This window comes from Glycine max, chromosome 1 (assembly GCF_000004515.6).
Source record: "Glycine max cultivar Williams 82 chromosome 1, Glycine_max_v4.0, whole genome shotgun sequence".
Lineage (NCBI taxonomy): Eukaryota > Viridiplantae > Streptophyta > Magnoliopsida > Fabales > Fabaceae > Glycine > Glycine max.
This window is the reverse complement of record NC_016088.4, coordinates 49,872,562-49,897,268: the sequence shown is the minus strand read 5'-3', so window position 1 is coordinate 49,897,268 and position 24,707 is coordinate 49,872,562. Positions and strand designations below refer to the sequence as shown.

The window sequence follows — 24,707 nt, the reverse complement described above, 5'->3', positions numbered from 1 at the left end:
ACCGACCTTTGAGGAATTTCTAACCATCAACAAGCCTGATGAAACCGTAACATGATCATGATCAATATTTAAAATCTTGAGTATGATCATTCATTCAGTATCTTTTCTATTAGAAACCTTATGGATTGGGCAGAGAGAGAATGATCTCTTCTCTGAGTAACTTTGCTCTGGGATTACAGGGGTTATCTTCTGTAACAGCTCTAGTTTTTCCAATCAATAATATTGTTTTGAGCTTCTATTGAATCTTGTTCCTATCACACTGGTTCATGCAGCAATTCACACACATCTTTTTACTGCAATACTGTAAAATTATGAAATTCTAGTATCATTTCTAATGATATTGTATTGTTTTTCAGATTGTGCATTACTTAACTATCGCATATGAAGAATTCAAAAATTATAGCAAGTTAACGAAATCAGGGGCGAGCGGAAGGAAATTTGATGTGAATACTGGTGCTCTTTATCCATCCAATCCAAATTTGGAAAAGGTTAGTTGTTGAAACCAAATAGCCATTTAAGTTACTTCATTTAGCCATGTTAATTGTCATTTGTGGTTCCTATATCGACTATCGCTATGTTGTGATTCTTATTCTTATGTGATATATTTGTAGTAGCACGCATCCCTCTTCATGAATCAATACTACGGAGTGATTAAACATTTTGAGGCCTTGAAACTTGTGTTTCAATTCACGTGGCAAAGGATTTTTTACCCGTAAAAAGGAATTGTATAGTCACGCAATCTTAACAGGTCTGGAAGTTCGATGCTTTGGTGTTCACCTCCTTCACCTTTCGAAAGCGACAACGATGAAGATGAAAAGGCGGTAGGTTCTTAATGTGTGGTTTATATATAGGCTTAATTATGTTTTTTTTGTAAGTTAATTTTTTTTTAAAGTTTAGTTTTAATTCTGATAAGTTTAAGTTTTTTTTTTAATTTTGATTCCGGTGCAATGTTTTGTTTATTTTTAATTCTTGTAAACGTGTAATTTTTTAATTTTGATCTTTTAAAATTTTTATATTTTTATTTATAATCTTTATAAGTTCAAGTTTATAAGGACTAAAATTTAAAAAATACAAACTTACAAAAACTCCAATTAAAAACATAAACTTACATGTATCAAAAATAAAATAAAAAACACTTACAATTATCAAAAATATATTTAAATCTTATATATATATATATATATATATATATATATATATATATATATATATATAATCCAAATTAATCCAAATCAACTCAAACAAGTTGAGTTGGATAAATTTTGTGTTTGAGTTAGACCCGAATCGAACCAACAATTAAATCTATTGAGTTTTAGGTTGGATCACAGGTTTTGATATATGAACCTATTGACCGGTTAACTTGGCTCGTTAATTTGTTAATTTGTATTAAATTATTATTAATATATGTAATATATAATATATATTTTTAAATTTAAAAAAAAATATTATTGATTATTGATTACATGAACTTATCATCATGAATTGAATAAGTATTAATACATTCTTAACCTTCAAAATCAAAGCAACAATGACTTTATTTATTGAAATCACTTTAGATGAACTTCTAAAAATATTTGGAATCTATTTACAAAGAGTATGCTTTGTAATGTCTTATTGGTTTTGATAGAAAAAAGTGTTTGAAAAACATTTTCACTATGTTTATTGAAACTCCTTATATTGAATATGATATGCTTAATTTCTTATCCCCATGGATAAATAGATAGATATGAGTCATTGGAGTGGAGTGGAATAGAGTCTGAAAACATTACAAAATTTTCTTTTTAATAAAAAATCTAACAAAAAATAATTGCATTTGATTCATTTAATTTATAAAAAATATTGTGCTTTAAAGAGAACAGATAGAATTAAACGTTTTTGTACTTTAAAGAAAACAAATAAAATTAAATGTTTTAACTTATTGATCAAACAAATTAGTTTAAGTTGGATTTCATATTTTTTCTTGAAAAAACGAATAAAAACAAACTGTTCAAATTTAATTGAATTATGTATTTAACCAAACTAAATTCAAACGCTTAATAGAGAGAAGGACAGCTCATCCGAATCCTATACATCTCTTTCAACCTTTGTTTACTTTCTACCACTAATTAATATAAGGGGCTAGAAGCCAATTTTACTTGGTACTTCAATTTTTACTTCATAATCACCATAACCTATAATCAAATGTAATTTCCAATCATGACATGTAGGCATATCTTCATATATGTGAGTGGGACATTTCTCTGGGAACAATGGAGCTGATAGACAAGTCCAACACACCTCCTTCGTGGACAAGGTCAACGGATGTTTCTTCTTCGTTATTTCCTTTTACGACGCAATCTGATGCTTAACTTGAAGCCAAAGGAATACACCACCCAAAATCAAAAATGTAGACAACTACTTATCAAAGATTTTAACTCAGTCTACGTACTAGTATCAACAATATTTCACGGTCAATTAAAATACTTGGTTATTTCCAAAGAGACAATAATGTTTAAGTTCTTCTTAATCAGTGTTACAAGGGAGAATTTTTTTACCGGAAATCATATGAAACTTATTTAAAAATTACATTTTAAGCATTCTAATAACTCTTTAAGGACAATGGTTAGCATGCCTCCGGTTAATTTTCTATACACATTCGAATTTCTTGTAATTACAACTTACCAAAATAAAGTTTAAGAGAAAGACAACAGAGATCAATTACAAACTCACAAGTAGTCAAGTATCACTTAACATTTGCTTCTTTCTCGTCACTGAGAATTGATTTGATTGCAGAAACATCAATTCTAGCTGATTCCTGCTTCACCCATTTGACAATCCTCTCAGCTTCCTTGCTTGCCCTCTCTTCCTCTTCCAACGCTTTCTTCAGCCTCCTTTCTTGTTCTTTCACCGAAAAGGTGCTCGTGTCTGAGAGTATTTCATCATTCTTACCCCACTCAACGTGTTCTGAACTCAACAACACTCCACTGCTTCTTTTACCATTCCTTGCAACACTCTTCTTGGTGGACGGGAAGCAAAAGCAACATGCTGATTCTCCTGTGTACTCTGGCTCCATCATACAATTTTGGGGCATGAAAAAATTGGATAAACTTCGCTAAGGGAATTTGACACCCTCTGAGCTAATTAGTGGGAAAATGAAGAATGTGATAATGTGGAGTTGTTGGGATGAGGTGTACGTTATTTGAATTAGAATCGGAAGGAAAGAAAGGTAGGAGATTATTCTAGTAAGTGGGGTCTTGTTCCTTGTCAGCATGCTATATATATAACGTGTTGGCACCCAGTTTATGCAATTCTATTGAAATTGTGACCATTGTTTGAGCTGGTGAAGGGTTTTAAGTCAAATGTGGGGCTTCTTGACTTTTTTTTCCTAGCTAAAGCTAGGCATTGGAGATGGAAAGGAACTACTTTTTTTTCTGAATAGGAAAGGGCCTAATTATGACATGCATATTTATTTGATCAAACCTAAGTATATTATTCTTAACAATTATTTATATAAATTATAACAATTTGTGTCTCTTAATGAATCGATTCAGAATTTGAAACAAACGATCTAATTCGATTTTTTTTTTTAACAAAATGAAAACTACAATTGATAATTCACCTTAAAAAATGAGTAAATAACATTAATACTTTATGATATTTTTTATTTTCTTAAATTACACATGATATTATTTTTTTAAAATTTTACAACATATTTTCTTATAAAAATATAAAATGTGATACTTTTCAAATAATTAAAAAGATTTGTGTAAGATATAAAGAATATCAAGTGTAATATTTTTCAAAAAAATAAGATAATTAGTATAGAAAGAAAAAAAGAGTATTGTTTGAAAAGTAAAAAGTCTCAAAATATGCTAGAATGATTTGCTCAAAAGAATGAAAAAAAAAGGATTATATTGGCCATTGGAAATTCTTTAGGGGCCTTATTTAGGAATGAGTTAGAAAGTAAACATATTTTTTATTATGTGGATAAAATAATATTTATGAGTCTTGAGTCTTTTAAATATATGACAAGAGTTTGATTTTTTTATTATGTGAATAAAATAATATTTAAAAAAGAAAAGTTGTCTCTCATTAATAATTTGTTTTCTTATTTAAGAATTAGTCTCATGACTTTTGCATGTTAGAATATCTTGTCTTCAAAAGAAAAAAAAATTGAGATAGTGAGCCTTTTTCAAAATCTCATATTTTTCGGTTGAAAAATATTTGATGGAGAATCAATATGTTATCCAGCACCTTAGTGAGAAAAAAATATATATATAAATATAATAAGATTTATCATACGATGGACATAAAAAATAAAAAAATTAAGAATTATTAATGAAATATATAAAATTATGAGTGATTAATGTAATTTAAAAAAATATCTCCATGGTTGTCGGTATCCCCAGGTAGAAAGTGGGGTAGTGGGTCCCTAAGAATGCGGGGGTGGACACGCCCAGTTAGCCGTTGTCGAACTGAAGCAGCTCACGCTCTAGCTACTGCCCCTCTTCCATTTCCTTTTCACACACACTTCCAATGATCACAATTCACAACAACACTCACTCACCTTAATCAAACAAAACCACACACTCCACTCCCAACAACAACAATGGTGGGATTCTACGACCTCTCCGACACCGACAACGACTCCGCCGTCGAAGAAATAATCTCGCAGGCCCAAGACGCAGTCGTTCTGGACCAAGTCTCCGCCATCAACTGCTCCGCCTTCACTGACGACTCCCTTCTCCCCTCCCACCTTGAAACCCGTTTCCGCAACCTCAAATCCTTCCCTCCCACCAAACCCAAACCCAACACCATCGCCAAAGCTCGCACCTTTTCTTCCAATCTCTCTTCAGCAAACCCCCAAAGTCCCAATTTTTCACCACCCAAACAGAACCCAGATTCTGGGTACACCTCGTCGCACGAGAAAAAGAGTTTCAGAGAAAAAACTAAAGACGGGTCTCTTTCTGTTTCTGCTTCTTCACCCCCGTCTGCTTCTGCTTCTGCTTCTTCCCCTTGCTCTGATGAAAGTTCCATGTCTTCCTTGTTCAAACCGAAGCAAAAGGAAGAAGGTTCCAAACAGGACTCTTCTGTGAGGTCTTCGAATTCTCCTTCGCCTCCTCGGAGGAGGGGTTGTTTGTGGTTCTTTCCGAAGAAGAAGAAGGAGGAGGAGAAGGAGAAGAAGAAGAAGAAAAGCAAGCAGAATTGGGGTGATGACTTGTTGTCGGAATTGGGAAGCTTCTCGAGGAAGGAACAACAAAAAATGCTCAAGAAGGCGATGAAGGAAGAAGAGAAGGTTAGCCGCGAGGCTGAGAAGATCGTCCAGTGGGCCAAGCAAGCATCTGCAAGGTTCAACCTTGAGGATGAGCTCAGTGATTGATGACTAGAATACAGAACACTGAATTTTGGGTTTTCTATATCATTTTAGGCTTCGTATAATCATAGAAGAAGAAAATTAGGAGTTAAGCTGTTGCAAAGTAGTATATTGTTTTCTTGTTTCATTTGGGGATAATGGGAGACTATCAATTTCATTTGTTTGTGTTTAGATCGATACAGATATGTTTACATAGTTTGGGGATTGGCTGCACTGCGTTTACACAATGAAGAATGGAGATATGGCAATTTTGTTTTGGTTTCATGATCTCCTTAAATGGGAATTACTTTATTGTATATGTAGCTTTACAATATATTGTACGCTTGTAATTTGTTACAGATTAACAATCCTAGTTCGAACGAATTTGGTGTTTGTTTTGGACTTTTATTTTTTTTCATCTAAACCACAAATATTTTCCATAAGAAACAATCCTATTTCAGCCAGTCAAGGTGATATAATTAATGGCAAGCATAATTATGTTTTTTGGGTTGTTAAAATATATTCTTGTTCTTATTTTCAATTTATTTCTGTGGAAAAAATAAGTTTTCAATTATGTAAATCGATTCTAATACTGTCCTTACATATAATAATTGTCATCTTTAATGGTCCTTTCATAAACACTCTTCACTTTGTTTTCTTTATTCAATCTCATTTGTACATGCGATTTCAAGTAAATGTTTTTCTTGTTATATTTAGGAGGTGCTTGTTAATGAGGAAATCATCTAAACAAGCGTAATCATTTAACTTGGGAATTTATCTTAAAAGTTCACATATTGAAAAGGGAAACCATTAATGAATGTATCAGGCTTTTCTTTCTGTTCAAATGGACCTGTTTGGCTGGGAATAAGCAAATATAAAATAAAACTGTCATATATGATCTTAAACAAGCTGGAAAGTTCATACTTACTTTCTTTTTCTCTTTTATTTGACACACCCTTGCAGATAAATACATTACATGCATGTGAAAAACAGAGCGGGGAGAACTTGGTATAAAGTTTCAGCAGGAATAAAAGAAGCTGTTTATTAGCTGACTCTGATCTTAAACAAACAAGAAAGTTTATAATTTTCCCTGTTTCAATTGGTACATAAATGAGCAGGTATTGCAGCCACAGCTTCAGAAACTGACTTGGACAATTGTAAAGTATTAAAAAAGAATCCGATAATGTGATTAACTTTTCTGAATCAATTAGTCCAATATATCAATTCATCGCATTATTTTAGATCTTATGCTCGCATCTAAGGAATACCTTTAAAATTTAATACAATTCAACAAAGCTTTGTACCTTAAGCCAGTACCTTTTGTCGTTCATTTATGCCAACAGATTGTACCACGCAATAGTTGCATGCGATGATATCTGTTAGTTTCCTTCGACTATATATGCCTTCTCCCTTTTCTTTTGCATTCAATGTTTAACAAGAATTGTTGTTATGGAGCAAAAAAAAGAAGAGAGAAAAAAGAAAGTTGTTAAGGTTGGCGTTTGAAGGGTGGAATCCAATTTATGTTAATCTATGATCCGAGTTTTGTTATAGTTTTCAGATAATCTATTAACACCATTTAAATCCCTAAGATCCAGTAAACGTAGGCCATAATTTAATTCTGCTAGACGAGAAAAGTAAAGATACAAATTACTTTTTCCATATTGATGCATAGGAAGATTTCTTAAATACAATGTTTCTCGCCATATCTTTCATTTAGAATTACAAACAATGCTATAGAATATGGACAGCATAAAATTAACACTTACCCACCTTACTAAGCTTTTCATCTCGAAAACTAAGTTCCTTAGAAAATGACCTAAGGGCTTAAGCAGATGCCAATAATATATCAATCTAAATATTCAAACTGCTATTTCCTATTGCAATTATGCTCTCACATATACAACATACTGCACAGATGATAGAACCACCCAAAAATAATGGCAAGCACATGCTATGGCTTTTCAAATGCTGCACCTATTCCGTGATTATAATATACAATTTTTGCCTCACCTAATCAAAAGACCAATGTTGGTATCGTGTGAAGTTATTCTGTTATCTTGCTGGCTGGTATCATGTCCTGTCTCTGTACATAAGCAGAGGGAAACCATCCAGCATTGCCTTTGCATTCTCCTTCAGACCATCCATTGGGGCCAACCTGGAAATGTAACAACCAAAAGGATAATACAAATACAGCTCAAATCAGTCTGATACTGGCAATAAAGATTATAACTTAATGTCTGAAAAAAATATCACAACATTTTTGTAAATAGTTATTCAATAGTGGCACTTGTAGGTCTTGGAATTTGAGCTTGAAGACTAACTCAACCTCACAAAACGGATTTGTAAGGTGACGACTATCCAAGCTTTATAAGGACCATATTAATCATATCTATAGTCAATAGGAAAATGCACATTAACCATACACCTGTGGTAAAAGATTTCAATATTTAAATTATCTGTTTCATATGTTTAAGTAACAGACAATGGGTATTAGAGCAGATGAAAGTATGAAAATCAAATAAAAAGAATTAACTCCATAAGACTATTTCATTTTTGGTCATTATGTCTTGGGATAAAAAATTTATACAAGTGAAATTTTATTAAATTTGAATTACATGTCTATTTTTCCCCTCTGCTTCTGCATAACAAGAAGACGAGTGATTTATGAACTATGACCCCAACCAATAACCCATAATTAAGGACACCAAAAAGTCCATCTTTTAGTTATTTACACAAGAAAAAATTAAGCTTTTAAAGAATCAGGTTTATCTGAAGTACAGGTGATGATGGATCATAAATAGCAGAACAGTCGTCAAGGAAATACCTGACGAACTACAACAAAATCATCAACTGATAGGCTTAACTCCCCCTCAGCTTGAGCATCAAATGGATGTATGACCTACAAGACAAATGATGATGAACATGAATCAATTTAGGAGAATAATGTAAATGGAAATTGCATTGCACCGAGTTCTAACAAATTTTGGATTATATCATATGGAAAGACTTGATTTTCTTTTTTTGCAGAGATTTGTCAATGTTTTATGTGTATGAACTTGAATGTAATGATCTCACAACATTCATTATTTTACACATCTTGTTTTCTGTAGTTCCTTCGTCATAAAGTATATGAAAATTTGATAATGAAAAGAGGTATCTAGAGTGAGAAGCCATATATTTTATAGCTTAAAATAATTTCATAAATATAATATAGTCCATAAATTCAAATATGCTGATACAAGAAATAGTAATAAGAAGATCAAGATGAGATATCGGTTGCAACAAAAGCAAAGTTAAATATCTGTATAGGCTTCATCTTGAGCAACAGTAAACTGCAAGAATATAGCTGTATGTAATGACGAAGCTGAAGAGAAAGATTTATTCATCTGTTCACACATGACTTACCTTTGCAAAAAAGTATGTGCCTGTTTGACTGTTGTGTTTATAATCGATGCCATTTGAATTAGCATTCTCATCTGCAGGTTGATTATATCCATCTTTTGGCAGTGGAAATGATGTAGCCTCTTTTGGTTGTCTCTCTTCAATTATCTAATTCCAATAACATCAAATTTAAGGTACAGATTATTAATTTAATCAGCACCAGAAAAATGGTCAAAATATTATGCCAGAAGCTAGTAATTATTCTTCCAATTTGAAAAAAAAGAATCAGGCTCTATGGTGAGGGTGACTAACCTCAGTATATAGTTTCTCTAGAATAACAAGGACATGCTGATGATAGGATCTCTCAGCATCCACCTGCCAAAAAGGGGGAACAAATGAAAAAAGAAAGAAAAGGTTTAGGAGAGCAGGATTTTCTCTAGGCTCAGGAATACAAAATATAACTAGAAAAAGAAAAATTGCAACCACCGTACACAGTCAAGCAAACATTAGTTACTATCATAAAAGTCAAATCAGTAATCATATTGGCAAGAGATTACTTCCACAAGGAATCTAGCAATACCATTGTACGAAGACTCTGGAGAGTCATCTGTTGCTGTTGTTCTTCGACAGACAACATAGCAGCAGTTGCTTCTCTACCAAGTGCTGCCAAGGCAGATTTAAGTTCTTTCAACCTTGTTTCTGCATTTTGAAGCCTCACAGCACTCTCTGCAGAAACAGAAGAATTCCTCAACTTTGATCGGCGCCTCAAAACTTCAGCAGCCTGATGAGAAGATAGCTATGATAAATACCATGCAAAGCATACCACCATATGCATGCCATTGTGGAAGAAAATTATTACCTGGGCTTCTACCTCTTGATGAAGTTTGTCATAGCGGTGAGTGAGGTGGCGTGCATCCTCCAAAGGAGCTCCTGTTATCTGTGCCCGCAGTGGCTCAGAGATCTATACAAAAACCTGAAGCAGAATTAGCATAAAAATTGGGGATTTGGGGGGGGACATGATTGGAACTTGGAAATCACCAATACCATGTGTTTTATTTTACTTGGATAGAATGGAAGACTAAAAATATTGGTATATAACTAACATACAACTGAAGGGAAAGACAAAAAAGTTGTCTTACATAATAAATGGTCATTTAGTAATAATTCCAAAAAACCAGGTTTCCCTTAAGTAGCACTAGCAAGTAAACAGTTTCCTTGTCTCAGTGAATAGTTTGGAAGAACTAGGGCTTCTTATTCCCTATCAAGCAAAAAAGAAGTAATGTCCTAATATAAATATGGAGAAGCACGTGAATGTTTCTATTGATTTGCTTTTGGTCAAGTTGAATTCCAGAAACCATGTGCATGTGTTGGTGTTGGTCAAAAATCATTGCAGCAAGGCTACCACCAATAAATAAGGTAGGTATAATGTTACACTAAAAAAACATTAATTTTCACATTAAATATATCATATGCTACACTATAATTTCACAAAATGAACTCTTACGAACTATGCTTGAGAGTACAAAAGAAATTCACCAAAAGATTACCTGATCACCCAAGATCCCGAGCAAAGTTTCCCTCTCATTTTCCATTGTATCGTATGTGTTACCAAATTGAAGAGAAGCCCTTGCAAGGGGGTAACTACTACCTAGATTCTCAGTCCCATACTTACAGCAGTCCCTTGCCATCCTCCTCACTGAATTATAGAAAACAAAATATCAATTATCAATCTCAAGGCATAAACCAAAGCAGCAAAGGTGCAAAAAGCCAAAAGCCAAATTCACCTATCTCCATCTGCTTGGAGCTAACAGAAATGAATCCTTCAATAGCACGAACAATATGCCGCTGAAAATGCTGTGAGCATTGAGCAACACATTGGTTATAAACATAACCAAGCAAAGCTTCCTGAACCAATTAAATAAGATACATGGTTTGAAAATATATATATATATATATATATATATATAAGAACCTTGGCTGTCTTTGTAGAAGTGTATAACTTTTGAAGTTGCTGGAGACATTCAATTTCAGATTCATCAGTCATGAGCGGTTCATTGCTAATTTGGCCCAACTGTCTAAGTATAGCCTGCAAAAAAAAAAAAGCACCATTATGATAGAAGACCAAAGTCAAACAAACAAAACCACTAGAAACACACAGAATCAACACTTTTTACATAAGGATCCCACCCCATCAGTTCAAATCAAACCAAAAGTAAAAAACTGACCCTTTTCTTTAAAACCCCACTTTTAAAAAAAAATTCAAGGTAAATTGATATATGATCACATGCTACAGAAGCAGTTATAACCTAAATAGTAAGTAAATAAATAGTAGCAGCACTGAATTGAGAAACACCCCACAAAAAGTTTCCCATTTTTCATCTAAGAAGAAGAATATGAATGAAGACCTGCTGTTGCCTGGCAACTTGCTCCCTCAATTTGCTTGCTTGCTTCCTTATAGCATCCATTCTTCACCCCTTTTATTGTTTACAATAAAAACAGTTACTTTTTTTGCAGTTCAAATAGAAAATGATAAGAAAAACATAGTCTTTGCGTTTGGTTTTCAATTTGTTGAGGCAGAAAAGCAAGGCAGGGATGGAAAGAAGAGGATTGATTGATTGATTATTACCTTTACCAACCTGGCTTGCTGGGTCTTTCTAGAGAGAGAGAGGTTTCCAAATAGTAACTTAGAAGAGAACAGAAACAGAACACATAAATTATGATAATAATTGAATGAGTTATGAGAATGAAAGTGAAAACTGAATCATGTTGTAAGAGAAAGAGGAGAGAGAGAATCTTGGGGGAAAAAAGCGTCTTTTTTGGACTTTAACAGCACCGCACAGAGACACGCGCTTGACTTAGGGACATAAAGTGTAATTATAATAAGAACTGAAAATATTTCTTTTTTATTTTTAATTGTAGAAATGAAGCATAAAATAAAAATAAGATGTGATTTTTGTAAAAAAAAAAACAACTTTCTCTAATTGAACGAACTATAAATATTAAGCATTCTACGAATTATATAAATGACTTTTTCATGGCATGGGTTAAATGGAGTAAAACTATTTTTTTTCTTGGAAAAAATACATTAAAAATAAAAAATAAAAATCTATTACATAATTTTTTTTATTTCTTAGCCTTTAGCATATTTCAAAAAAATAAGAATTAAAATTATTAACATTAGTAATAAAAACAATATTAACTATTTTTAAAATATAATTAAGCATTAAAGTTAGAGTTTAATGATAATACATTGTTATTTAATTATAAATTATTATTAATATAATTTTTAAGATTGTTCATTTAAGTTAATAAATTTATCATAAATATTAAATTTTAATTAAGATTAAGTAATGATGTAAAATCATTTTACAGAAAGTTATTTTAATCTTAGTGTGTTTTAGTGTGTTAACCTGAGTATAAAAGAATTCAAGATTAATTTAAAGAATTTGATTTTTTTTCATTTTAACCAAAGTAAGTTAGAAAACTAAATCTTTATTTTATACAAATATCTTGATGTATAGAATTTCTGTTTTGTGTAGAATATATTTTGAGACATTTTATAGAATAATAAAGAGTACTGATTTTAAATGCAACGATATTTATCTTTCCAATGTCATATACAAATAATATTTATAAGGAACATTTTTTATTTATAAATGTTAACCATTTTTTATTTTTGATATGATTATGGGTTTTAAGTTTTTGAAAATTTTTAAAATTAAAATGAATTTTCAACTTCATGATTTTAGTTTAAATTTTTAGGATTTTTAATTTTTAATTTTTAATTTTTGATATCAAATCTTAAATTTCAGTAATTGAAGTGACTTTTTATTCCTTAATTCAAGCTCATTTTGGTGACAAATGAGGAACCAATATTTTTTTCCTTTCTTCTCCAATAAACATTTTATTTATAACTATTAAGTGAATTTTATATCTTCTTGATAGTAGTAGACTTATGACAATGAAAATAATAATAATTATTATTATTATTTTATTTATTTATTTGTGTTAAAGAAGAAAGACCAAGGAAACGATCGAAATTGCTAAACATGCCACCACTGATGATTGTCATTTACATTGTTTTCACCTTCATAATTGTTGTTACTATTAATTATTGTTGTATTCATTATAGTGTGTTTTAAAAGGCTTTTAAAAAGTTTATAAACTTCTTTAATTCACTTATAAATTACTTTAACTAAAATAAATTTATTTGATACACGAATTTATTTTAATAACTTATTTTTTATTTTTCATAAGCTAACAAGCTCTTACACAGTTACACCTTTTTTCTTGTCTTTCATTGAAATATGCCAATAGCATTTCATGCTAATACCAAGCAACCAATAGCAGTTTTTCAATGTAGCTGTTGGCTAATATTTGTTTGCAGCTGGCACTAATTTTTGTACGTTTTTAGTCCTCACAAAGCTTCAAAATCAGCATAAAATAATGGTACATAATTGAAGAACAGAAAAACCACAATACTTAGTGAATGATCAAGTCTCACTCTGACCGGCTGGACATGAGTCAGATTACAGATTTTGTTTAGTTAGAAGGATTTTTCGATTGAAAAAAGGAAAGCACAATAAAGAATTAAATATGTGGGATATGTTTACTAATCCATCAAACTAGTCATCATTTTTAATACTTGATAAGAAGGAAAGACCGCAATTAGCTGAATTAATTATTTTTCATGAAAACATGTACAAAAATACTCTAAATAACAAGAATCACTTGCAAAAGTGGGGCCCCTAAGCTTATACACTTAAAAATTGGACCAACTAAATGTGACAAACATTACAAATGATAGGATAGTTTAGAAAAAAAATATTGCGTATGAACTTGTCCATTAACAAAGACTAGGGAACGTGTGAACTTGTCCCGCGATGGCACCTGACCTAGAATCACAATTTCTGTCTACAGTGGTGTAATCAAGAATATTATTATAAATTACATATTAGATTATCCTAATTTTCCTTCTATTTTTTTCTCAAAAAATTTTCCTTTTATTTTATACTTTTATTTTAAAATGTTTTTATTTTAAAATTTTACATAAAAATTCTCTTATATTATAAATATATTACACTTAATCAAACTATTAACTTTTATTTTATATACAGCAAAAAAAACTATTACTTTTATATGCAAAAAAAAACACATATAATGGCACATTACATTCCCTCACTTTATTTTTTTATATTTTTATTAAATATATCAGAACTAAATCTCCTTCACTAGAATAAAATTTTGACATTATTTAATAGTTAAATGATAAAAAAAAACAAAGTAATATATGAGAATAAATACTAAAATAAATTATAGTTTTTGTATCTTTGAAATAAAACTAATTTATTAGGATTAACTTAAAATAAATAAATAAAATCTTGATACCTGGATTAGGATAAAAGATCCAATTGAAAATCTAAAAAATTAAACGACGTTTATGGAAATAAATTAATATTGTCATTTCATAATAGTTTAAATTTTATGTTAAGATTCATATTTCAAGAAATTTATACTTATTCGCTTTATCAATTGATTCTAAAAAATAGTAAATTAACTTTATTAAATCAACTTTGAATCATCTTATTAGTTAATAGTTATATATGTGATTGACTTTTTTTATTAAGTTTTCATTACGATAATTTATACCAATTCTCGCCATTTCAAAGATACAATTATATATTATTTCTAATGTTATTAAGTTATTTTAAGTTTTTTTTTGTTCAAGTATTTAGCGACTTCAATTATTTATTGTAATAAAACACATTCATTTTAAATATATTTATAAAATTAGAAGTATAGTCTATAAGAATTTAAAATTAAAAAAAAAGAGGGACTTGTGTTATAAATTAAAATATAAAGGATGTTATGTTTGGGACAAGTTTAACTTTATCTTTATCTTATCAGAATTTTTTATAAGATTATTTGTGTTAACTCAATGCAGTAAGTGTAAACGAGAAGACATTGCAAAACACAAACACAAATGGATCTAAAAAGTAAAACTGAAAGACAACCTGAGAAATGAGAACCACACTCATTAGATGAATTCTTTTATGGGACATATATTACAAAAATAAATAACAAGAATCACTCGCAAGAGTGGGCCATCTGAACTTGTACACATTCATATACACTTAAATTGGAGTGAAGAAATGTAACAAAGATTACAATGCTAGCAAAGAGAAAGAGAGAAAAAATAGAGGGAAAAAAAAACACGAGGAAGACTGGAACCAGCGATTGATCGAGTAACACATACAACTCCATTCACAAAGACGAAGAAATGTATGAACATGTCCAATGATGACATGTGACGGAGAACCACAACAACTACTACCATGTAGTGTAGTGAAGAACCTCTTTCATTATAATTCCAGTTAAGAATGAATGCAACTGAGATGAAAATTAACACTGCAGATTCTGACCCTCTATAATCGCTTCTGACTTGCAAGGAATTTGCAGTGACATGGGTGCAAACACAACAACATACTTTTAGTTTGCCTTTGCAAGCTTTCTAATCGGAGTTGGAGTCATAGAAGTCACTAGGGCATGGAGTTACGACCTCGGATTCAAGCAATTGCACCACTCGGTGCATGGTGGGTCGATCCTCTGGACTTGAGGAAACGCACTGAATAGCCACAGAGAGCAAGGCATCAAGGCTCTCCATTTGCACCCCTTCACATAGAGGGTCAACAATTTCCCTCGGCCTATTTTCTGTAATTAGAAAATTCAACTGCAACAATGACAAATATGTGGCATTAGAATGGTGATCCATTACCCATTAGAATAGCAACTAAGACATGATTGGCTTGCTTAGTAATCACATAACAACTACACAGCTTATGTATGTACTAAAACAAGATGGAATTTGGCTCCTCTAAGTGCATGGTGCACTTTAGAGGGTTAGTGCAGAGTGATCACCATTGATTAGAAAATTATCCATTTATAGAGGTAAAATATATGCATATGTTAAACAAATTATGAAATTGTTAAAATCACAATTATTGATTTTACGCCAAACTTTACCCTCGAAGTGTGGGATGATTTTTAAAAGAACCAAACCCAAGAAGATGATAATAAATTACAATTATTTTACCATGTAACACTCACTCAACCCACTCTGCTGATTAGTGACAGCCATAAGGAAGCCCGTTGTAAAACATAAGGTCGTATAGTCTCAGTTAACAAAAGATACTCAATGTGTGTTTATATTAAAATATAAAATATTTAGTTATTTAAAAAACAAAAAACTAGAACGAGATCATAACTTATACTAAAATCCAATATTTGTGTGAATGACATACCCAACCAACAATATTGAGACCCTTTTCAATGAATGCTGCGTCTGTTGGCCGCTTTCCACTCAGCACTTCAAGTGTCAACACACCAAAGCTATACACATCAGACTTCTCAGTTGCTCTGCCACTTTGCATATACTCTGTCATGAAGTAACAGAAGCTTGCTCAGACAACCATGGAGTTAAAATGCAAAACTAAGTTTAAAGATAGCCAAATTTTAGCACACCCCAAACATAACCCACATTTTTAATGTTGCAAAATTGTGAAAAGCTCAACACGTCTATTGATCATTAGCAGCTACTTTACTTTGCGTAAACAAAAAACAATAAAGTAAAGGTTGTAATCATATTCAGTCATTTTCCTCATGTTTCATTGGTTAGTTTGGCTACATTGGTTCGCTCACCCTCCCTAATGCATCTCAATTTAATTATAATTTCTGATTTCTTTTCTACAAATTCTTAGTGCATTTGGGCATATATCCTTAGTAATTTTGCATAGTTTTATCTTCTTAGTTCATGTTACTGCTCTTTTGTTTATTTTCTATGTAGGATGGCCTTTCAACCTTTGGATAAGATGAAAGTAATTGGGATTGAATGGAGTATGGAAACAAGAAGCTATAGATCACATCTCCTGGAGGAGTGCACGACACTTGTGGAATGTAAGGATTAATTAAGATATTTTAGTTTTTATGTTTTTATTATTTTTTGGACATCACTTAGGAACTCATATATTTTAGTATTTTGGGCCTCCTTTATGATCTTTTTGTTTTTATTATATCTTAGGACTGGTTTAGAAACCCTACTTATAAAAAGGGTTTAAAGACCCTTAAGGGAGACTTTTGCCTCTCTTGCAATGGCTGGGTTCTTCTCCTCTCTCTTCTAAGTTGTTCTTGTGCTCTCATGAGGAACTGAACGCTTTTTCTAGTTCAAGGTTAATCAAGGCCAAGTCCTTCAACAACGAAGAACTTCATTAATAGTTTAAATGCTAAATACCACAAATCATGCCCCGGTCAACTATCTATCTGGCAAATATCATATTCATTCTACATTGCCTACCTGGAGCTAGATAACCAAACGTTCCAGCAACAATAGTGGTGATGTGAGATTCTTCATCCTCCAGAAGTTTGGCAAGTCCAAAATCAGAGACCCGAGCATCCAAGTTTCCGTCAAGTAAAATGTTGCTAGATTTTATGTCTCGGTGTATGATCCTGGGGGAACAATCATGGTGCAAGTAGGCAAGCCCTTTTGCAGCTCCCATGATTATATTCAAGCGTGAATCCCAGTCTAGTTGCTCAGCTCTTTCTGTTCAATGCATCACAAACATCATTATCCCCCCAAATTGATTTAAGCAAAGACACGATACATTGAAGATGTAAATTTTAAAAGGAAAATACATCTTCTGATAAGATTACAAATGAGGTTGCTATGTAACATCCACTTTAAACATATTAGAATCTGTATGAAATTTCTGCCAATGAACAAAGCTTTAGAAATATACCCAATTGAACAAACTAAAAAGAATAATGCATCGTATTGGCAACCAAAGAAAGCCAGATAGAACAGGATTTAAGAAGTAACAATAAAAAATAAATTAAAATAATGAAACTTCTTTTTTAGGACAAATCTTGCTCCTTGTAATTTTAACCCCTTTCCAGGAAACTAGTTATAAAGTGCATTTACCTATAAGGTGCAAATACTATTGTTCAGAGCATACCATTCAGAAATAATATTTTCAGATTATTGATGTCTGCTTCATCTATCATACAATATGATATTGAGCTCTTAGGACTGTCATCTAGGCAGAGCCACAATGCTTGTTAGTTGCTATACTACCTTCCATGTTAATTGAATTTGTATCAACTAGTGCAGCATTGATAAAAAGGTGTTATTTAACAACCAAATATCTGAAGCATAATACCATGATATCCCAAGCAAATATAAGTTATAATAACCTAATCATTATGCAGCAAAATGTTCTATCGAAAATAATTCTCAGTTGAGTAGGCATTTCATATCAAAAATTCACATGAGCTGCTATGATGAAGAAAAGATTGCTATACTTGTTTAATAATGAATGTTCATAACAAATTACCCTAGATATTTATGTTGTGACCTATTTTGAGAGTAAACTAAGGGTTCTCAAAGAGTTTGGCTGGTTTATAAGGAGCACCAAATGATAATTACCACATGAAGCATCTACTCTTTAATTACCACATGCCCCCCCCCCCCCCCCCCCCCTCTAAAATGCCCACACTTATACCCAAAAATACAGCTGTTTCACGCATAGATATGATGATCAAAATATAGAAAGTATTCAAATAGGGATCTTACCATGAAGTGCTTCGTCAAGACTACCACCTGGTAGGTAATCATATATTAACAACTTTGACGTGGGTGAATTGCAATATCCTCGTAAGTTCACTAGATAACGGTGTTTGATGCTACCAAGAATTTCAAGCTCCCTCTCAAAAAAACGATCAAACCCCTCATTCAACTTTACAATCCTTTTCAAAGCAAACACATTCCCATCATCCATTGCTAGCTTGTAAACAGTTCCAAACCCCCCTATCCCTATTATGTGTTCCTCATTCAAAGTCTCTAGTTTCTTGATGATGTCTTTTGAAGAATATGGTAAGTCTCCATGAAACATCACAATTGATGCACCTACAAGACATTTTGGGCATTCCAAGTTTTAAGGATTTTTCAATGTAAAGTAGAAAAAAGATTACTCAAATAGGTCTATATGAAAGCTGCAGAGAGATAAGGAGAAAACCTGCACCAACATCCATTGCCAGACTTATTCTGTCGTTTTTGCCAAACTTTTTATAAAGAAAACAACCCCAGAAGCACATAAGTGCCACCAAAAGTAGAGCTCCCACAGTTGCTGATGCACTGATGAGCAGCCGGCCAGAATATTTCTTCTTTCCTATTTGATTTTGGTCTATAAAGAAAAACAATAAAAATCAAAATGGTATTTATGACAATGTGATTAAATTGACAATACTATATACAACACAGCCAAAACCATTGTCGTGAACACAAAATTGAGTAGTTAAGTCCATTTAAGGCTTGTGCCAACATATCAAAAGTGAGACATACTATGAAATTGTCCGCATGCATTATTAAGAAATATTCAAGAAAGGAAAAAGAAACTTGGGTAAAAATTACAAAAGCAATAGTTCCATTACTTGTGTTTCTACTTAAAAAAATATATATATTAAAAAAACCATGCATCATTAAAACAAAGAAAGTTGTCATGAGATCAAATGAAGGGTTAAACATGAGATTCAAAAGTGCACATTTTTACCTGAGTTAGTAGATTGACCATTGGTATCCGGCAAACCATCATCTCTACATGTTGAATTTATTTTCACTCCACACAAACCACGATTCCCAACAAAGCTGCAACAAGGCACATTTGTCTCAATAATTGAAAAATAGATTTAGTTCCGTAGAGATTGACTATTACATTAGGATAGTGTAATATCATTAATCACAAAAGATAAAGATATAAACATTTAAAACATAATTATTGACAATGGTAATATCAAGACCTAATATATCTATAAAAATAACAACCAGCATAACATAATAAAATAATCATAAAGCTAGAAAAAGTTAATGCATAGTCATATATAATACTTAATTTATGCCTACAGACATCTGTGCGCATGGGTAATAAGTAACAGTTAATGATTACAATGTCAAAATACGGGTTAATACCATAGTGCAGTGTAGAATATGCAAATAGCTTGATACCTCATAAATACATTATTTAATAGATTTAAGTCAAACCTTGAGCTTTTGTTTGAGAGAGGCCAAAGGAAAAGAAAAGCACAATGTATACAAAGAGTACACATGCCTTTAGTTTTAAATATTTACAAGCAAGCAAAGCCTAAATACAGAAATTTAATATGCATTTCAGTAGCAAGTGAGCAAAAAATAAAGCATTCATGTTCAAATATTTAAAGGCAATGGCATACAAATTATACAATGAATAAGTCATCCGATAAGGGAGCAGGAACATGCTTTTAATACACAGCACACTAGTACATATAAGAATACAAATAAAAGTGCACACTAGATTTGACCTGAAATTAGACTATTAACTGTTCATGATCTAATCTCAACCACATGATTCCTTCATCTTAATTTTCTTTTTCTTTCAAGTAAATTATTCAGTAATCTAAATAGTAGATCCAAAATAATTACTAGGTATGAAATTCCTTTCATGTGTATTGTCTCTTACTTAAAACATATACCAAATATTGTCGATCAGGACTCACATGATGCTATTGACATTCTCAATTACCTATTCACACTCCCCAATAACAATTCAAATTTGTAATATCCTAAACTATGCTCACCTAAACAATTTCTACTCAATTTAGTCAAATTAATTTATATTACTATTTATTTATTCACTCTCCAAGTTAATCTTAATTATGCTAATCTTTTCTGGAACATCAAACTCTACATTCTTCAGAAGAAAATATTAAAATACAAGGAAGAAGTTCACAGTTCATACAATGAGCATTTTTTCACAATTTAAATGAGTAACTAGCAAGCTAACCAGGAAGAAAAAAAAAAGATAAAAGGAAATTTGAATTTAAATAATACAAATACCAAAAGTCATAAGATTTTGAATACTCAAATATTTAATATTGTGGGGTGGAAATAGATTAATATAAATATATTAATTAAAATTCAACTTTAATAAAAGGAAAGCATCGGCACTTAACTTACAGAACATCTATAAACAGAAAAGGTCATACTTACGAGCTTCCAGTAAAGTTGGCAAGGACACCATCAGAAGGTATAGGTCCGACCAGAAAATTGGTTGATACATTGCTTCAGAGACAAGACCACAATAGTAAAAGATTCATTCTTGTTTAAAATAAAATAACAAAATACTAAAAAATGAAGTATTGTGGCAGAAAAGAAAAGCCTACATACAAATTTTTGAGATTATACAACTTCCCAAGTGATGCAGGAATATTCCCACTGAGGGAATTGCTTGATATATCCCTGTAAAATGGGGAGATATGTTGATGAATATGATCTTTGCAAGACTGTAATGCCAAAACTATCAAATTTGAATTTCATTAAAAAAGGAAGAACTAGAAAGTTCACCAAACAACTAAACTACTGCACACTACTCCCATCTCCAAATTAGCTTACACATTGCATGCATGAATAAACCCACCACTCACTCATAAATGCCAGATAATCATCTCAAATATTACTTTTTCTTTCCCTTTTTTCTTTCAGTGCCCACTCTTAGGCTATTTATTCTTCAAATGAAAACAGAATGAATGTGCACTACAATACTCATAGTGTTTAATCCACATCCACACCCAAATAATTATATACAAATTACAAACAACAAAGAGAAGCATAAACTAAAAGACAAACTCACAAATTTTGAAGCTGTGAAAGGTTTCCTATTTCACTTGGAATCGCTCCACTAAGGTAATTACCCTGTAAAAATCTGTAGAACCAAAATTAGCAGTTATTACCAAGTAGCAACATAGAACAATTGGATTTATCGAACTTAAACCTCAAAATAAAGAACAAGATCTAGTAGTTATATAACATATTAGAGAAATTTGTTTCTGAAAAGGAAGTTATGTGAGACACAAACTGCAAAAATGTCATACTATAAGTTAATATGAAGAATATAAGAATTCTTGTAGAAAATGCAATATAGATTGCACACACACACACATACACATATATGTAACAAGCAATCAGAATAAGTATGTACATTAAATTAAACACTTAACAAAAGTGAGATGATGCAAATTTGAGTTATCTTAATATCATCAACAACTAAGATGAAAGAAGATAATTTTCTGAGGTAAATAAAAAAACAAAAAAATGGAACAGAACTAGGCAAATGAACCAAAGTTAATACATACATTCCCTCCAATTCAGTGCAATTTCCCAACTCTGGTGGAATTGACCCATAGAAGTTGTTGTTATGAAGAGCACTACAACAGATACATTATCATGAAATAAGCAATTACATAAAAGTATCAAATAACTTAAAATAAAAGATATATGCAATCAAAATTTTAAAAATACATACAGAACCCTCAGATTCTCTAGCTTCCCAAGGTCAGGTGATATAGACCCACTTAACTTATGGTGAGATAGACTCCTACAACATCACCAATGAAAGCAATGTTAGATAAAAAAATTCCAGACAAAACTGTCAGCAAGTCTCCTGTCATTAAAATTAATAAGTTCCACAACCAAAGTATTATACAGATGCAATCTTTCAAGGAAATTTACACCTAAAAACAGTGATCCTTTCCTGCTGTAATGAAAGCCCTACTCCAATACAAAACCCATAAAAGAAAGGGGAGATGAACACACTAGGGTGGAAGAATTTAAGTCTGGCATTGAGCTATAACAACATCATATAGACTAAAGCAATAAGAAACTGAAAATGGCCTAATGGTTTATGAGAAATTTACAATCAGCACTAGATGTAAGACTAAGACAATAAATTTATTCACAAAATCTATAGTCTAAATCAGATTATATATGTTCTAGATGAGGTAAAAAAAATTGAATTAAGAAGTATAAGCCAGGTTTGCCATATTTATAAACACAACCAACATCATACAATCTATTTGCCCTTTAATAATAGATGTGACAAATTACACCAGTCAATCAAACACTTTCATCTCTAGAAAAATGACTTATAGTAAGTGTGAGACAAGAAATGACTTATGATCATTATAAAAACTCACAGATGTGTTACTCTTTTGGTTTTCAGATCACATTTCACTCCTTTCCATTTACATGGGTCAGGATCCTCTGGCCTCCACTGTAATAGGATACCATCAGAACTAACAACTGATGTCCTAAAGCTGAGCAGCACCTCACCTACAAATGTGAGAGAATATAATATGCTATCAAAATGATTGTGCACATTAAAAGGAATCTACCTAAAGAAACTAGTTAAATGTTAATTTCAATCAAGTCCCATGAAAGAACGAATGCATAAGAAGATGGTGAAGTTCTACAGTAGATTAAGTAAAATTTAGTTCAAAGAAATTATTATGGAAGCATAATGAAAAATAGCAATAGTTTCAGTCAGACCGGGGAATATCACAAGTATACGTATGATTATGTCCAAATTCTGATATACGTAACATAAATGCGAAATCTGATCATATTAGAAGCAAGATTATATCCTAATCAACCATAGCCTCTAAAGTAATAAGTTAAATATAAGTGTAAGAAATATATATATATATATATATATATATATATATATATATGATCATACCATCGGGGGTGATTGCTTCGCTTTTATTGATTACAACATGTATCAGCAGAACATAAAGAAGCCACGGCCATTGCCATTTCAAAAGACAAATGCCCATAGCAGCACTGCTCAATAATAATATGGTTAATAGAAGTCATATGAGAAAAATGTCTCTCTCCACCATGTAGCTATCTAGTTGATATGAAACATCAACAGCGCAGAACTGCAACAAAAAAAAAAAAAAAAAACTATGCTGAGATTACAACAACAGACAAGAATCATCATTATATCATTTATTACAAACTCAATAACGGAAATTAATTACAGCAGACAAAAAATAAATTCTATTTCGGCAGTTATTCACATAACACTCATAAAAACCGGTACACATGTAACATAAACCTCACCGAGGCGAGTAAATAAAAACACAAAATTAGTTTTCTATATTTAAATTTTAAAAAAACGATGCATACGAACAAAATCAATAATAATTAATATACAACAATAGAAGCAAATGCTTCAACTCGAGTTCGAAAAATTTCAGCTCAGCAACACAAGCACGATTCTATCTAGATAGCAAGAGAATAAAAAGTAGCACCGAAGCTAACTAGGCAAACAGCTAGAGTAGACTAAAGAAGAATTGAATTGAGCATATTTGAAATCAAAAGCATTGAATGCGCAAACATCAAATCGAAGTAAAATAATCCGGCGCCTCAATTGCAGGAACAGCGCTGGCGAAAATCGAGGAAGCTGAGAAAGAGAGAGAAAATTGCAAACTACGCACTCAGTCAGTGACCTCGAATTCGATCTGAGATGCGAGTGTGTGAGAGAGAAATGCAGGTTGAGCTGTAAAGGAATAGCAACAAAAAACGTTAAAATAAAAACCCTCTCTCTCTCTCTCCCTATCTTTCTTTCTCACTGCGTTGTGTGTGTCTGAGATATCTTTCTGTGATTCCAAAGAGCGAGTGGAGAGTGTGCGTGTGAGTGAGTGTGAATAAATGGATGCTAATGCTAATGCTAATGTTTGCTATGTTGGGGAATTAAAGGGGGAACCAATGGGAGCAAAGCAAGGCTGTTCCGCACGTGAGAACATCGACACGCCGTACGTGCGACCGACGCATTCGCAACCCGTCACAGCTCACACAGCACACCAAAATGACGCCTGTAATACCATTGCATTACATTACAACAACACTTATCCCTACTTTTTCGCTCACAATTTTTTTTTTCAAAGGTAGTATTAATGTATTTAATTACGTGTTTTACAACTAGATAATCTAAACTGGATAAGAAGTAGTATTAATGTAACAATTGATACTATTAATGTAATATTAATACTACTAAATATAAAATATATATTTTCCCGGTATAGTAGGATCAATTTAGTTATTTAAGATTTAAACAAATTAGTTTATCAC

At 31.8% G+C, this 24,707-nt stretch overlaps 4 protein-coding genes and 1 long non-coding RNA gene across 6 annotated transcripts; 2 read left to right on the top strand and 3 right to left on the bottom strand.

Annotated features, from left to right (window-relative positions):
• Positions 1-2,596, top strand: LOC121174953 (uncharacterized). The gene is made up of 4 exons (XR_005891747.1): positions 1-80; positions 357-488; positions 612-821; positions 2,208-2,596. It is a non-coding gene; the product is annotated as an uncharacterized lncRNA (long non-coding RNA).
• Positions 2,597-2,602: 6 nt separating this feature from the next.
• Positions 2,603-3,347, bottom strand: LOC102666935 (uncharacterized). The gene has a single exon (XM_026128482.2). It carries the CDS (start codon positions 3,068-3,070, stop codon positions 2,723-2,725), a length of 348 nt encoding a protein of 115 aa, XP_025984267.1. The 5' UTR covers positions 3,071-3,347; the 3' UTR covers positions 2,603-2,722.
• A 957-nt stretch (positions 3,348-4,304) lies between these two features.
• On the top strand, positions 4,305-5,716 carry LOC102666803 (uncharacterized). The gene has a single exon (XM_006573425.4). It carries the CDS (start codon positions 4,589-4,591, stop codon positions 5,357-5,359), a length of 771 nt encoding a protein of 256 aa, XP_006573488.1. The 5' UTR covers positions 4,305-4,588; the 3' UTR covers positions 5,360-5,716.
• A 1,251-nt stretch (positions 5,717-6,967) lies between these two features.
• Positions 6,968-11,551, bottom strand: LOC100816554 (SH3 domain-containing protein 1). The gene is made up of 11 exons (XM_006573424.4): positions 11,340-11,551; positions 11,119-11,187; positions 10,686-10,799; positions 10,498-10,567; positions 10,261-10,409; positions 9,573-9,674; positions 9,294-9,494; positions 9,026-9,088; positions 8,738-8,881; positions 8,157-8,231; positions 6,968-7,487 (listed from the first exon to the last, which is right to left on the bottom strand). Exons 2-11 carry the CDS (start codon positions 11,176-11,178, stop codon positions 7,377-7,379), a joined length of 1,089 nt encoding a protein of 362 aa, XP_006573487.1. The 5' UTR covers positions 11,179-11,187; positions 11,340-11,551; the 3' UTR covers positions 6,968-7,376.
• Positions 11,552-14,750: 3,199 nt separating this feature from the next.
• Positions 14,751-24,453, bottom strand: LOC100816028 (LRR receptor-like serine/threonine-protein kinase FEI 1-like). Of its 2 annotated transcripts, XM_014779099.3 has the most exons (14): positions 24,074-24,453; positions 23,311-23,512; positions 22,769-22,904; positions 22,099-22,170; positions 21,929-22,000; positions 21,427-21,498; positions 20,964-21,035; positions 20,787-20,858; positions 19,315-19,409; positions 18,781-18,948; positions 18,339-18,671; positions 17,064-17,309; positions 16,015-16,148; positions 14,751-15,443 (listed from the first exon to the last, which is right to left on the bottom strand). In XM_014779099.3, exons 2-14 carry the CDS (start codon positions 23,405-23,407, stop codon positions 15,225-15,227), a joined length of 1,788 nt encoding a protein of 595 aa, XP_014634585.1. In that variant the 5' UTR covers positions 23,408-23,512; positions 24,074-24,453; the 3' UTR covers positions 14,751-15,224. The 2 variants fall into 2 exon arrangements, with proteins under 2 accessions (XP_014634585.1, NP_001241081.1); NM_001254152.1 differs by lacking the exons at positions 21,427-21,498; positions 22,099-22,170; positions 24,074-24,453 and having other exon boundaries at positions 15,225-15,443; positions 23,311-23,407.
• Between the last annotated feature and the right edge of the window lie 254 nt (positions 24,454-24,707).